The following is a 16,370-nucleotide window of genomic DNA, read 5'->3' as shown; positions in this document are numbered from 1 at the left end:
ACCACAAAGCAGCCGCTTGGGAGTGGACGAATCAATGAGATAGCCTGGACCCCATAAGAAGAATATAGAGACTGCTCTTTGTAATAAAAAAAGTGACAAGTGACCCTGCTCCCTTTTTTCCAGAAGCCCCCATCCCTTTCCCCAGAAATCCTTTTTAATACAGTATAAATTTAATATAATGGGGTACTGTGTTTTATGATACATTGTCCCTGGTTTGAAAAAGCAGGTTTTATGTTCCCCAACGTAGGGCATGGGTGATAATCCTAAATGTTGATGGGTTGCATCCTTCTAGGTGGACATATAGCACAGCTTTTTTTTGCCTGAGCTGGTGTAAAGTTGCGGCATTCATGGCTGCAGATCTAAGGAGTGTAGAATATGGTACAAGTGCGCTCTTTCCTCACGTTGCACATGCCCTGCATGCGCCTGCACCCCATTCCAGCTGCCTCACTGGTGTATCTTTGCTGGTGGAATAGCTCTGCCAGTGGAGGGTTTACACCAGCAGATCTCCCCTGGCAAATCTGCCATGGTGGCTGCATATCTGGTATTCCACCAATGTGGTGGGGGCTTCTGCCAAAGTCGAAAGCTGTCAAATCTTCAATATGGGATTGCATCCTAATTAAATTGCAATTCATTATTTACGGTTACAGGTAGGTAGCCGTGTTGGTCTGGATCGAAGTAAAATAAAAAAATTCCTTCAGTAGCACCTTAAAGACCAACTAAGTTTTTATTTTGGTATGAGCTTTCGTGTGCATGCACACTTCTTCAGATACAGTGAAATGGAAGTTTCCAGGCACTTATGTAGAGAAGGGGTGGGGATGGGGAGGGGAGGGGGGATCACTCAGAAGGGTGGTGGAAATGGGTGATTGACTGACTGATAGCTGTTGATGACCGCAAACGACTGCAAATGGTTTTGCATGAAAAAGCAAGGGTTGAGATGGCTGAAGATCGCTTATCATGTATAATGAGATAAGAACCCGATATCTCTGTTCAAACCAGGTCCCTCCATGGTTTTGAGCTTGGTGATAAGTTGCAATTCAGCAACTTCTCTTTCCAGTCTATTTCTGAAATTCTTTTGTAGTAAGACAGCTACTTTGAGATCTTGTATAGAATGTCCTGGGAGATTGAAGTGTTCTCCTACTGGTTTTTCTGTCTTCTGGTTCCTGATGTCAGATTTATGTCCATTTATCCTTTGGCGTAGGGTTTGGCCTGTTTGTCCAATATAGAGAGCTGAAGGGCACTGTTGGCATTTGATGGCATACACAATGTTAGAGGATGAGCAATTAATTGCTCATCCTCTAACATTGTGTATGCCATCAAATGCCAACAGTGCCCTTCAGCTCTCTATATTGGACAAACAGGCCAAACCCTACGCCAAAGGATAAATGGACATAAATCTGACATCAGGAACCAGAAGACAGAAAAACCAGTAGGAGAACACTTCAATCTCCCAGGACATTCTATACAAGATCTCAAAGTAGCTGTCTTACTACAAAAGAATTTCAGAAATAGACTGGAAAGAGAAGTTGCTGAATTGCAACTTATCACCAAGCTCAAAACCATGGAGGGACCTGGTTTGAACAGAGATATCGGGTTCTTATCTCATTATACATGATAAGCGATCTTCAGCCATCTCAACCCTTGCTTTTTCATGCAAAACCATTTGCAGTCGTTTGCGGTCATCAACAGCTATCAGTCAGTCAATCACCCATTTCCACCACCCTTCTGAGTGATCCCCCCTCCCCTCCCCATCCCCACCCCTTCTCTACATAAGTGCCTGGAAACTTCCATTTCACTGTATCTGAAGAAGTGTGCATGCACACGAAAGCTCATACCAAAATAAAAACTTAGTTGGTCTTTAAGGTGCTACTGAAGGAATTTTTTCATTATTTACGTTTGCTTACCATTTTTGAGCTTTTCTTTTGATATATTTCCACACTTGTCTTTATTAGCGCTGAATTTCTCCTGCTGTTTTATTGTCTCTCTCACAGCTTTGTCAGGCCCTTTAAAGTTAGCTTCTTTGAGAAACCTTGCATCCTTTTGCCTGGCTTGTGTGTGCTTTTGCCTCATTTGACAGCTCCCTTTCTGATTAATTTATGCTTATGTCAAACAGAGGCCCCATTATTTTCTTCAGATTCTTTATTTCTGTCAGTTGCTGCATCAGATCTTAAAAAGATTTGAGTCTCATACCACTTCTTGGTTTTCATAGGGAGCCTCCTAGTTTGGGAGTTCCAGGTTTGCATGTACAGATTGTGCAGATGAGGTCTGTGCATATTAAGTTCATTGCAAGCAAGCTTTTTTTTTTTTGCACACACTGCCTTAAGTCAAACATGTGGATGGCAGGTGGAACCAGCAGGTGCCCCATGAAGGGGACGGTGGTAATCCTGTTTGTCACTGTGCAGGCACTTTGAAGGTCTGCAGAGGACTGCAGTTTGACACTAGACAGGCTGTAAGAACAAAAGCAGGGGTTTCTCAGCAACGTCATTGCTCTTATGCAGCCGCCCTACATGTCTTTGTCGAAATGCAGAGCTTTTTCTCAGGTATATAGATTTGGATGTTAGAAATAATTACAGTAGGTGTTTTGTTGTTGTTTTAAGAAATAAATAGGGAATCTTAGAACCTTGTTTCTAAACAGATTATAATCTATTCATTTCCTTACTATTTAGATTTTTGGGGGGAGTGGGAAGATAAGGTGCTCAACTTGCAGCTTAACACAAAAAGTGATTTTTGCCAGGCTTTTAAGCTAACTCTTCCAGCCGGCTGCATTTGCCTTGAGCATTAGCTTAACTTCTGCATAAACATCCCTCCCTGGCCTCTGCACGGAGGGTGTCGGGTTTTCAAGGTGATTAGCAGGGAACACTTTACCCATGTAGCAGCTGTTCCTCCATATGGATGTGTGGAATACAGTCAAAGATAAGTGAAGGGCAGGGCAGGAGGTGTCCGGTGGAAAGCAAAGAACCGGCTTTCATCAATCCTGATAAAATTAACATCTGGGGAACTTTTACAAAAGGCTGCCTTTTCGTTGCCGCTGTTTCACATAGGGCTACTTCATGTATTACAAACAGAAAAGAGATTAATCTACATGTCAGGTGATGCGTGAGCAAACTGCTAACCTGTACCTAATCACTGTGTGGAATTATTCTTAACACCAAAGCACCTTTGTCCACGTGACGCAGGTGGCGCTGTGGTCTAACCCACAGAGTCTAGAGCTTGCTGATCAGAAGGTCGGCGGTTCGAATCCCCGCAATGGAGTGAGCTCCCGTTGTTCGGTCCTAACTCCTGCCCACCTAGCAGTTCGAAAGCATGTGAAGTGCAAGTAGATAAACAGGTACTGTTCCAGCAGGAAGGTAAACGGCGTTTCCGTGCACTGCTCTGGTTCACCAGAAGCAGCTTAGTCATGCTGGCCATGTGACCTGGAAGCTGTCTGCAGACAAATGCCAGCTCCCTTGGCCTATAGAGAGAGATGAGTGCCGCAACCCCAGAGTTGTCCGTGACTGGACCTAATGGTCAGGGGTACCTTTACCTTTACCTTTGTCCACAAAATGGCACAGCCAACTCTGACCCTGAATGGTATGGTGGTGTGGTGCATTTTTTCCCCCTCCTATTATCCTTTTTTAAAAAACATTTATATCCCCAACAGTCCTCTAAGGACCTGAAGGTGCCGTACATAGTTCTCCCCCATTTTATCCTCACAACAGCCCTGTGAGGTAGGTTAGGCAGCGACTGGCCCCAAAGTCGGCACCCAGTGAGCTTCATAGCTGGGAGGGGTGTGTGTATTTGAACCCTGATCTCCCCGCTCTTAGTGCAACGCTTTCTCGACTACACTACATTGGCTCATAAATGTTACTGTATCCAAATACAGTCATACCTCGGTTTAAGTATGCCTCGGTTTGAGTATTTTCAGTTTAGTACTCCGCGGACCCGTCTGCAACAGATTAATCCACTTTCCACTACTTTCAATGGGAAAGTTCACTTCAGGTTAAGTACACTTCAGGTTAAATACGGACTTCCAGAACCAATTACACTCATACTTCGGGTTAAGTACGCTTCAGGTTGAGTACTCCGCAGACCCTTCTGGAACGAATTAACCCACTTTCCATTACTTTCAATGGGAAAGTTCGCTTCAGATTAAGTTTGCTTCAGGTTAAGTACAGATGTCCAGAACCAATTGTGTACTTAAACCGAGGTACCACTGTAATGCAATCCCAAGCCAGAATGAGATTTGCTGGCTCGCTATAGCTTTTAGAAAAATGCAGTTGCAAATGAAATGAGTAGCATTAGATCACAAGGAAGGTAGTTGGGGACTAGAATCTGACCTTAAGCAGAGTGAGGCAGCCGCCTCAGGTAGCACATGCTGTGTGGGTGGTGGTGTGGCAGCGAGAAGCTAGAGGATAGAGGTAGGTGTGCACCATGTGGTCTACCCTGCATGCCCCATGGGATGGGGTGGAGTGCACCAGCTTTGCTAGTGTTGAAATAAGATTCAACAGCCGGTCCAGTTGGCTTCTCTACATAGAATGGACAGCACCAGATTGCCTTTTACCCCAGGCAGCAAAATGTCTTGGGCCAGCCCTTTGAGGGACAATAGAACACATTATAAAGAGTTTTTATAAGAAACATGTATAAAAAGCATGTTAACCTAGCCACTCGGGGACTTAGCTGGAGATTGCATTTGCAATTAAGCAAGTGTACGATATTAATTACATTTGTTCCTAAGAAAATTACCAATGCATTTGCAAGCAGACCTTTGTTCTTGTCGGGGAGCAAAACAAGCTTCTCTCGTACGGCAACTAGATTCTGAAGCAAGATAGATCCTAAACAAGGTAGTTTGCTGTATTTTTGTCCCAAGCAAAAGTCAAGATTGTTTTTATGGGAAGGATTTTTGATCTGATTTGTTTGCGCGTTGGCTGCTCTTCGGCCAAGGCTCTCTGAGCAGCTCATAAGAATTAAAACAATAATATACCATGACAGTGTGATAGCTCAGTCGGTAGAGCATGCAACTTAATCTCAGAGTTGTGGGTTCGAGCCCCATATTGGGCAAAAGATTCCTGCATCACAGGGTGTTGGACAAGGTGACCCTCATGGTCCCTTCCAGCTCTACAAGTCTACGATTCTGTGAATATCAAACTGTATCATATGTTGCCAATAGAGAAGGCAACATTCCAGCATGATGAAATGCAAACAAGCCAAAAGACATGGGCAAATAAAAAGGTTCTCACCTGCCACCAAACAGAAAACCAATGCTAAGGCTGTGTACAACATACCACACATTTTAATGCATCTTACTACCTCCGAAGGAATAACTTTTTCTTTTTATAAATGAAAATTAGGTATATTTACAGTTTGAAGCTGGACACAAAAAGGAAAGTCGCTGTTAAGAGAGGAAGAAGAGCAGTTGCCCAGTAGGATTGATTAATCTTTATTAAGTTTGTTAATATTAGTGGCTAACAGCAGAACTGAATACATATGAAACGTATAGAATGAACACCCATTAAACAGATTAAACATATGACCTTTGCATTTTCTACTAAAATGAGAATGGCTACATCATAGCGAGTAGGAAATGCCAAAATAAATATATACCGGTAGATCAGCCTCAGAATAAATATGTAGAACAGCCTCATATCCCTTCATTGCAAAGAAACAGAGAGAGCATTACTTGGTCAGGTGACTCATGGGAGAATTGGTGAACTTGGCTCATTTCCAGAACCGTTCTCTCTGGCCCTAGTCAAATACTCCAGTACTCCATCTGTTTAGAGAACTAAAGAAATATTGTTTTGCCTTTTAGGCAACACTTTATATCCGTGTTTCTCCAGGAACCTGTTTAATGAACAACCAGTTTTGTTACACTAATCCCTAATAATGCTAGGATAAACATAGTTTTGTTTGCTAAATATTTAGAATCTAGAGGAGCCCTGAGAATTTAGAGCAGTTTTGAAGAAACATGCTTCGTAAAATCAACAACAACCACAACTACAACAGCAACCACAACAATCCCTGCCCCTGGATTTTACCACCTTGCTCTGCATAACTCAGAAATGATGCAAGGAGTGAGGGATGCCTTTCCTGCGCCATGCTTTGTGTGTGATCTCATGTTTTGCAAAGCCAAATCAATAGGTATAGGAAGAGTTACGCACTCCCTACTTTCTCTCGCTTGAAAATGCCACCCATCTAACATTTCCCTTATAAAGAAAACATGGGGTTGTGAATCCTGTGTTTTCCTCCTAACATGTAGACCTGTGCCAGGAGTTGGGGAAATGGGATTTTGCTGCACGTAGTAAGGTAACTGGAGCTCTCATGTACCCTGGCTTTACTATGGATTTGGATAACATTTGCTCATACTCTGCACAGTTTCTTTCTAGTGGCATCAACACCTTCTCTGGAAACGGGCTCGTGCTTAGTAAATGGAATTTCATCTGCTTTAAAGTCTGGCTTGTTATCAACAGAACAGTTAGTCTGCCTTGATTCTGGAATTTGTAGGCATATGCATAGGATTATAAAAGTCCAGTTTATTCTCTCAGTTAGTATAAATTAGAAGTACAGGTAGCTGCTCTAGAGAATAGAATTGCATGTGTCTATAGGACAGACCAGCCCGTGGCACGTTTAGTGTGTTACCTTAATGTTGGGGCCACCAAATCTAGTTTATATGTTCCTATTGTGCAAAATTCTGCGGCTCTGAGCATAATAACCTGATGTCCTGTGGAGAACCAATCTTCTATAATAAGTGGGAAAGCATCTATCATTGGTGCTGAATGCGCACGGTGTTATTTCACCCCTGCACTTTCTCTTTCAGTCGGAATACCATTATGAATACACAGCATGTGACAGCCAAGGCTCCAGATGGAGAGTAGCTGTGCCACACAACCCAGGAATCTGCACCGGCTTGCCAGACCCCATCAAAGGCACAAAATGCTGTAAGCTATGACTGCTGTCATCACACCTTCCCTTTACACGGTTTACTCCAGCCAACTGGAGGCTCCAGAGCCACGTTGAGCCATGGGGCACGAGATGTCACATCGTACAATGTGTTAAAATGAGGTCTACCCTGTTAATAGTTGAACATTCAGAAGAGAGAGCTACCAATTTCAGCTCTTGATCTGGAATACTTCTGTGTCCTATTTGCCTCTCACCCTTCACCAATGCTTAGAATATCTTTGAATGCAGGCGGTGACCATTTTTTGTGCATCTGATTGCCGTGCAACTGCCAATGCCTGTGTTGCTTTTGGCCCCGGAAGGTGAAGGAATGGGCTTGCTTTTGACTGCTGACACATGCAATGACCCAGAACGCAACCCCCCACACAGGTGGAGAGTTGCCTGTATTTTGTGCATGTTAACTTCCCACACACAATCAGAAAGTTAGCATTGGCATATTTGACTTGAAATTGACACGTTGCTGAAATTTTCTATTTTGCGCTTGTAATGATGCACTTAGATACAATTTTGGACACACACACCCCTCAGTGTTAATGGCTGGGGGAGTGGGAGGATGGTGCTGATGATGCTTTGCTATGCCAGAGGTCCTGAGCTTCTCACTGACAGGTGGGAAGTTTCTGCTGGTGGGTTTTGCCATTGGCAGTAAACCACAGAAAGCCTTGAAATGGGACACTGCAGGGCACCAGAGGCTTTGAGTCTGTTGGATCCAAAGCCCCACGGATTCCCACAGGGGCCTGATCCTATAACTCTAGTTAATGGGCAAACCAGGATTAGGAACCATAGTTACATCTTGGTTTGTTCTCATTCAATGAATTTTAAGCAAACCACAATTCTTGGAGTCTGGATGTTGTAGGGAACTGTGGTTTGAAATTGTATAAGAAGCTACACCAGTGGTGAACTGGATGCATATGGGAAACAGAAGCAGGACATGAGCACAGTAGGACTCTCCCAACTTGTGATTCTTATTAAGTGGCAACCCACAGAGCCCCAGAGTGCAGTCTGGCCAGGGCAAATGCATTGGGGCAGCATGTTATATAAATGCTAGGAATCACTCAAGGAAGTCTCTGTTTGGTTTTCATTTGTCCTTTTCTCCTGATCAGTTTTTCTCTTCTGCATTTCAGCATTTTCCTGCAAAGCTGGCGAATTCTTGGACATGAAGAACCAGTCATGCAAACCGTGTGCAGAGGGCACGTATTCCCTGGGCACTGGCATCAGGTTCGACGAGTGGGATGAGCTGCCCCATGGTTTTGACAACAAAGCAACCAACCTTGAAATTGATTACAGCTTTTCAGAGTCCTTGGGAAACTGCACCCTGTGAGTGAGCTTGTTGCTCTCATTTCTGCTAGAGTACATCATCATCACATAGGCTGCTGATTCTAAAAGCTAAACACGTTGGTTAAGTGGGGGTGCTTGTGAATTTCTCCACAGATCCTGAGGGTCTGAATTACCCAGTCTTGTTTTTGGAGCAGTATCTTGCTAGTCTCCTGCCTTTGATTTCCAGACTGCTGCACGTGCTCAGTTGGTGCCATTCTCAATTGTAGCTTCTCCTCCCTCCTCACAGCTAGGTGATTCACATCAGCACGTATGCATATGAATTAAATCTCTGTGCAAAAAAGGAATCCTGATGTGGTTGCATCAAGGTTCAGTTTTAAGCTATGATTTAATCAATATGTATATGCGCTGGTGTGCATTAGTCACTTTAAAGGGGGCGGTGGGTGGGGAGGAAGAGCCATGAACTACAAACTGAGCCATGTGCCACGTAAAAAACTAACTTTAGAATTTCTCCAAGCCAAACCAAAAGGCAGGCAAAACAGGATGTGGAACAGAGCAACCCCAGAGAATAGCGATGGGATGGGATGGAAAAGGAAAATACTCTCTTCCCTAAGTTTGAGTAGTTGCTGAACTGTGTCTATAGTGGGACTGGCCCAAGACATTTTGGCATCTGAGGCGAACCACAAAATGGTGCTCCCCCTTGCCAGGGAACAAGGGGGTGAGTGATGATGTACAGCAGGGGAAAGTGTGTATGTCGGGGGGAGGGAGGGGTCTTGCATGAGGCAAGAGGCCCACTCTGAATCACGTTGGGCCAGTACAGAGCCAGGAGACCCCAAAGGGCAGTCCCTGCCATTTCCTTCCTAGGGGTGGGAGGAGACCAACAGCACCTCCTATTTGCTGAGAGCATGCAATGGAGGCAGCATGGCGGTGCTGCTGAGGAGCAGGATGCAGATCCAGCATCCAAGTAGCCTGCCATAGCTATTGCTGCCCCCATGGCAGCAGCAATGGACAATGCATTTTTTTGAGGCCGGATTTGCTGCATTTGTGGATCTTGCTGCCTGAGGCAGTTGCCTCACCTTACCTCATAGGTGGGCCAGCCCTGGTATATAGATGAAATGGTAAGTTCATGTGCACCAGCACCCTAGCATTTCTGACATTTGGCAATCTGTGTGTGAGTGAGAATGTGGAAATTCTCCCAATGTGACCAGAATTCTTCACCAGGGTTAAGTAAATTAAATACATTTTGCATATACAGTCATACCTCTGGATACGAATGCTGTGGGTTGCGTACAACATGGGTTATGAACGTGCCGAACCCGGAAGTAACAGAACGGGTTACTTCTAGGTTCAGCAGTCTGCGCATACGCAGAAGCGCCGAATTGCGACCCATGCGTGCGCAGAAGCGCAGACGCGGCTTGCATACTGCTCGTGTTGCAAACGGGGCTCTGGAACGGATCCCGTTCGCAACCAGAGGTACCACTGTATTTACTTACTGTGCATAATTCAGTTTGCTTCCCCTAATCATAAGAGACAAAGAGGATATATAATACACTGAATCCCCATTTCCTGCCAGCTGAAATTCTGTTTCCCCTTTGCACCTGAGATTTCACTCATTTTGCAGCCATATAGACTAGACTCTCATTTTGGTTTGGTTTTTGAAAAGGAAAGCCCAGGTTCCTGACTGATACGGTCACACAGTGGTAAGATACAGACAGTTGATTAAGTTTTAATTGCAATAGCAGATTCTGTCATTGCTCCCACTAGGTTATTTTAACCTGCTAATTTTTACCTAGGGAACAGATATTGTGACTTTCTCATTTTTAAGTCCAGGGATTTGTTTGCTTACAAAACAGACAGCCATTTAATTTCTAAATAAAAAAGTACATTACTAGATTCTGACATTTATATTGCTATATGGATTATAGCCCCAGGAATAGTGCACAGCAGTATTGGGTTTTTTAAAACATTTAAAATTAAACAGACTTCACTGCAGAAATGTACCAGCATATTATTTTTCAGTAATTTCCTAAAGTATTGTAATGTGGTTAATTTTTAAAATCAGTTCAAACCAGTATTTAATAGCTTTATTTTCTATTCTAATTTCTCCCCCTTGGAAGTGACAAAACTATGGGGGTGGGAAATCAATATTTTGCAAAATGGGTACAAAGTGCTAGAGGAAAAGGAAAATAATTTTAACATTAGATGCCTTTATATAAAGGCAAATCTGTGCCAGGGGAGCTGTGTATTATTTCTTTCATTTAAAGGCCATCTTTGAAATTTCAGTTTTTGCTTCTTAGCAGTAAAAGAAGATGGAAAAATAACATCTAGTGCAGGTTTTTAATATGAATCTCCATTCAATTTTAATGAGCACATTATTTTTCCCCCAATTTCGTCTGTCACTTCTAGTCTGCATCTTTTTAATTATGAATAATACTATTAGTCAAATAGTATATAGAGAAGATTTGTTGTCAGTTATTTTAATTTCTCTTGACATGCCTTGTTTTCCGTTCTGCTCTGAGATCTCTGCTCAAGCAGTCCAGACCACCATATATATCGCTGTCTGGGAAAGGTTTGGATGAGACATAAGTAGGCCTCCCCCAGTGAAAAGCTGCCTATATTACATGGAGGGGGACTCCACACCAGCAGAAATACATCTGTCCACCCACAGATTGCTGGGCAGGTGAAAATGCACCCACCAGCAGCTAACCTTGTGGAGAACCCCAAAACGGGGCATGCTATAGGTGGAGAATGAGCATTGAGACAGGGAGATACAGTGCTGCCACATCCAGACTCATCAGCTACACTCTCACAAGCGTGGAACTCAGGCCACCAAAAGACTAGCAGAAGGGAAATGAACCCCATGAAAGAGAGTTGCAGGCACCCAATCTGAATTCCCTGTAGTGGCCTCCCTCCTCCACCATATTGACATGAGTACTCACTGGATGTGGGGGATCTCAACAGCCAATTGCCTCAGCACTATCAACATAGTACATATGCCTCACGTGTCCTGGCTGTGTGGACTTTGATCTCGTTAGGGGGGCTATGGTGACTCTTTCATACTTTGTCTGCCTACCTGCCTGTTTGTTTGTTTGTTAGACAGGTTAGATAGGAAATACACCTGTGTACCACTAGGTGTCCTTAGTGGCATTTCTGTCAGACCCCAAGACTCCTGCAATATTTCACTGCAGGATGGGTAGATGGAAATGTAACTTCTAGTGCAGGTTTTTGTGGACTCCAAATCAGACAAAAAAAAAAAAACACCAACTGTGAGATGCAGCCCTGGCACAGGGCAGGATTACCCTCAGCAATGGAGATAGGAGGTGTGGTGGAAAGGGAGGAGAGAAGGCATCCTGGGGAGAAGGCAGGGACCCAAGCTCAATAGTGCTAGGAGAGAAACCAACACAGAGGAAGGAGGAAAACCAACACAGCAAACTGCATGGAGCAAAACTCAATGGTAGTGGGGGGGGGGAGAATGAGTGGGGTTCATATCCAGGGGAGTAAGTGTTCTGGTGGGTGCCAAGCATTGGGAAACAGCAGCTGATGGGGCTGGCAGAGAAGCTAATGAAACGGGATGAAAGAAGAAGATCCTTGCCCATATCCCATCAAAGACATGGACAACAGCCAGAGTGATGTCAGTAATATATCAGTGGCCTCGATTCCCAAGGATCTTGCAGGGATGGGAGAGGTGGTGGTGCACTGTCAGCACCAGTGGAGGAAGGTGTGGCTGTGGCTATGGAGGCTGTCCAACCAGCTCAGCTGCACAGCCTCTCCCCAGTGTATCCCAGAGGTGGGTGTGTATCCTCTTTGTGGATGAGTTGCATCCTCTCTGCACTCTGGTTTCAATGAGTATGTCTCGGCAGAGTTGCCAGGCACAAAGATCAGCACCATGGACAGCACTTGAGCTGTCTTCTGCTCACATGCATGCTGCGCCTCTGAGGCCCAGTAGCCCTCATGGACATGGTGGTTGGCCTCCCGCTTGCTGCCTTGCTGGGCGCTGTGACTGCCATTAAACAGGGTAAGTCTGCACAAGATCCTGAGATGCCACTGCCTCAACCACCCAACAGACCCAGACCAGCACTTATGCCACCTATGGGCCAGGACCATAGGAGACTGAGGAGAGGATGGCCCTCATCAGTGGCGTAGTAATGGGGGGGTGGGGTTGGGCCGCCACAGGCAGCAGGCTGGGTGGAGGGCAGCAGGCTGGATGGGGGTGACCACCTCCGATGGCCGCCACTGCCGCTGCGAGCACCCCTTGCTGCCCACGTGGAGGCGAGGCCGGGGTGCGCTGCGGAAAGAGCTCCGGCGGCTTCTGAACCCGGGTCCTCCACGGCGTCTCCTCCCTGCTGGAGGAGCTGCCCTCCGCCGGCAGCGCAGCCCTCGCCCGCCTCCACAGTAGCCCTGAAGAAAGTCAGGTGGCAGGCGAGCAAGACCAGCCCCTGCGGAGCCTGCGCAAACTGGCTGTGAGGAGAACCGCCTCGAGCGTGGTAAGGATGGGCGGAGGGAGGGCCAGAGGGAGAGGGGGAGACCTGCTGGACGCCGCCCGCCGCTGCCTGCTATGTCGCCGTAGCGCTGCTTCGTATCCCTCTAGTGCGTGCATGCATCATGACATGCGACGGACACCCCGCCCCCCGGCGGGGTGCCTTCGGGTTTGCCGCCCTGGGCGGCCAGGCGGCTAGCTACGCCGCTGGCCCTCATATGGGAGTGGGAGAACAATGAAACTCCTAGCAGCTTGGGAGGGGGTGGGTAGGCCCGATCCAGGGGATGTTGGGGTCAATGATGGGGCAGTACCCTCTCCAACACTAAGGATTTGTCTTTGGAGGGCAGCAACAGGGAGTGGAAAGGGGTGATCAGCAGTAACAGCAGGCTTTGTATTGGGGACGTTCCACTGTTGGTGGGTCATTGTCTGCTGGAGGTGAGGGATGCAGGAGGAAGGGGAGGAGGCTGCAGACACCTTCTTTGGAGTGAACTAAGACACTACAAACTTACAGATCAACTTCAAACAAACATTTGATCAAGGAATTAAGCATATAAATCATGAAGCAGGGTTGTTAAGGTCTGGTGAATCTGTACAGATTTTTCTTTTCCTTACATGACCATCTTAAATGAAGCTTCTCCTGCTGTGTTTGTGTTCTCCCTGCAGAAACACATCTCCTCAAATGCAATATTCCTCTAACAATAATACCTCTCAAATTCCTTGTCACTATCCTGGAGTTTTGGTTGTTCCTTTCAGAACATGAGGCTTAAGAGGGCTGTTTTGCTTGACTTGCTTTTCAGCTGGAATGTAAAGCTTCAGATCTACACTCGCCAAAATTCTCTCTACTTAATTGCATCTGCACCCCACCCTTTTCCCAAGGAGCTTAGGTTGGCATACATGGCTGCCCACCCCCATTTTACCCAGCTATCCCTTAAGGCCGAGACAGTCACTTGCCAAGGTCCACCCAGGGAGCTTAATGGCTGAGTGTGGCTTTGGACCTGGATTTCCCTGGTCCTGGTTGGAGTTTTAGCCACGTTAGCTTTCAGTGCCTCTCTCCTGTGTTCTCTTCTGCACTAACTGTGATCCCACATTCACATAATTAGCACAAAGGCGCAAAGCCTGTTTAAAGATACTGTGTGTAATGTGGGTGTGCTAATGTCTGCACATAAGTAAGGTGACGTGGAGGAGGAATCTAACCCTTACCTTTTGTTTTGGAGCAGCCTGCCAGTCCGTTTAATTAGAAACCATGCATCTTGGAAAATTCATGTGGCGTGCCTATATTCTTCCTTGCTGCTTGTCTGTTAATAGGAGGCAATGCAAACCTCCCCCTGGGTCTGTCTGCCCAGGTCAGGAAGGCTTAGAAGGGAACTGGTGTGGGGGCCTCCAGTTCTGAAGCAGGGATATCCAAATCTAATGGCTCTTCATGGTCACTGGCAATATGGAGATCTTCTGAAAGATGCTGGTCCTCTTTTGAGGAGAATCCAGGTCTGCGGTCTGCGCAGGGCTGACTCCTGACTCCTCCCACACATTGCAGTCCACAAAGATAGGCCTGTACTGTAGCTTCCTATGTTGTCAGTAGAACAGAAGTCTCTGTTCTGGTCCATTAGTGAAGATTGGAAGCCTTGACCTCAATTTAAATAGCTGTCCTAGCTACCACAGTAGCACTAGCCGATCTCTGCCATTGCCCAGTCACCTGGAGTTGAGTCATTCCTGTTTTGAGATTACTTGTACTTTTTAATCCTGATAGGAAAATGGATGTTAAGCCTAAAACTGTTTTAGTGAGGGTATTTTGTGAAGCCTGGATTTGAAGGGGTATAGTGTGTTAGCTCTGCTTTACAAGCTCTGGGGCTTTAAGTCTGTCTATTGGCCTCAAATGCCCTGAGGAGCGGAGCCCAGGACTGCCACCTTGTTTTCCTGCCTGGTGCTTTAATCATTTTGACGCTGAAGATAAGCTAGCTGAGACTCGTCAGGCAGAAGACATCCTTTAAAGAGTGCTTTTTGCTGAAAAACTCAACTCCATCGTGCTGAAAAGTGTTTGTGCAACTTGCAAATGTAACCTACTTCTCATATCACTTAAATTATTCATCAAACTTCTAAGCACAGTTGTAGAAGCAGAGGGGCAGATTATTACCATTGCTGGTTCGTCTCATTAAGTTAAGGTCTGTCTGATTCCTCCAGTTTGCCTTAGATCCAGGATACCTTTCATGGAGTGGTGGCAACGATGCATGTGAAAGGTTCTGAGTTCCTCTTGCTGAAAAGAACAGGAGCAAGTTGCCTGTTTGTTTTCATAAATGTGTATGAAATCCCAAAGTATGCAGTTTATAGTCTATATTTTTGGCTTTTATCTCTCTTCTGCTGCAAAGTGCTTGCATATTTTTTCAGACTGAAAATAATGAGCTGAGGGGAAGGAATGGGCTTCACAGGCTGTGGAACACTTCTGATTGATCAGGAAGTGTAATTTTGGGGGGATGGAGGGTTGTCTTAAGTCTGGAAGAAAACGGGCAGGTATAATATGGGGGGGAGAAAGGGGTTGAAGAAGAACAGATGGTAAGAGAGGCATGTGTAACTAGATGACAATGAGGACCTCACAAATACACACAGACAGAGACTTATAGTTATTTCCCCTCGCACCACCACCACCACCACCTACCATGGTTTTCTCTCCTCTGCCCCTCCTTCATGCTTGTCATTTGCCAGAGAAGCTAAAGGCACCTCTTACCTTTCATTTCAGGAGTCTTTACACCTTCACCCCATTACTGCCTGCACATCAGCGCAGGGCAAATCAGCATCACTACCCTTGGTTATGTTTTCCTGCTTCCACCTCCATCCAGTTTTATCACCCAAAGTGACACTGTTTGTCATTAGAAGCAAGCATGATGATAATCACCACAATTTCTTTTATTTCTTTCTGAATTAAGTGAACTGATGATGTGTGAAATTAAACCAAATTTCCCTTAGGGCAGTATCATCAACCTTGAGATCCTGTCTGCCCCTCTAAAGTTTGAGACCCTGTATGTTCCTCTACCAACTGCTTTGCCCATCCTTTCCCCTTCTTGCTATGATTCTGATTTTACTCCATAGTAGGCAGAGAAACAGGGTAGGAAAGAGAACTAGGACTGGGCTAAGAGGCACAAGAGGTGCATTATCTGCCCCTGTCTTGGAGCATGTGAAGGATATAGATGGAAGTTTTGGGTTAACACTCGTCCATTTTGGTTCTTACCTCTGCTTACTGTCATTTTCATTTTCCCACTCCTTTTAATGAGAGAACAAACTGCACATCTCCATCTTATAAATTTGGGGTTTTCTATTTGAATGGCATGATGGGGACATTCAGCTATCCGCCCCCCAGGTTATAAGACCTGCCAAATTTCAGCCAGATTGGCAAAGGGTCTCCATTTTAGTTAAGACCCCACACATTCCTATTTCACCTTTGCCTTAGATTACAACAGATGTAAAATAAGGGTGGGTGCATTTCTTTTTTTCTTCTTCAGTTGCTTTAGAAATGATTGCACAAAACAGAACCTGTGCTTTGTCCCATTGTAATTGCGTCTATCATTCTGCAGCCTCATGTTGTGGCCTAGCATATAATGAGAGAGTGATATACAGGGAATATACTGACCATTGTGGAATAGACTTGAATACGTCAGTATAAAATGCCAACATGACTCAACTAAGTGCAGCCTGCTTAAGTGTTGTT

General features: G+C 45.3%; 1 protein-coding gene across 2 annotated transcripts in view; it reads left to right on the top strand.

Annotated features, from left to right (window-relative positions):
• The window catches only part of ELAPOR1 (endosome-lysosome associated apoptosis and autophagy regulator 1), a 62,413-nt gene that overhangs the window by 23,262 nt on the left and 22,781 nt on the right, over positions 1 to 16,370 (top strand). For both annotated transcript variants that reach the window (XM_035122592.2, XM_035122591.2), the window contains exons 2-3: positions 6,788 to 6,908; positions 8,049 to 8,241. In XM_035122592.2, the coding sequence (XP_034978483.1) occupies positions 6,788 to 6,908; positions 8,049 to 8,241 (314 nt within the window). The remainder of the gene's footprint in view (positions 1 to 6,787; positions 6,909 to 8,048; positions 8,242 to 16,370) is intronic.

The sequence above is a fragment of the Zootoca vivipara genome, chromosome 7 (assembly GCF_963506605.1).
Source record: "Zootoca vivipara chromosome 7, rZooViv1.1, whole genome shotgun sequence".
NCBI classification, from domain to species: domain Eukaryota; kingdom Metazoa; phylum Chordata; class Lepidosauria; order Squamata; family Lacertidae; genus Zootoca; species Zootoca vivipara.
Note: the sequence above shows the minus strand (reverse complement) of the source record. Positions and strands in the feature narration are given on the sequence as shown.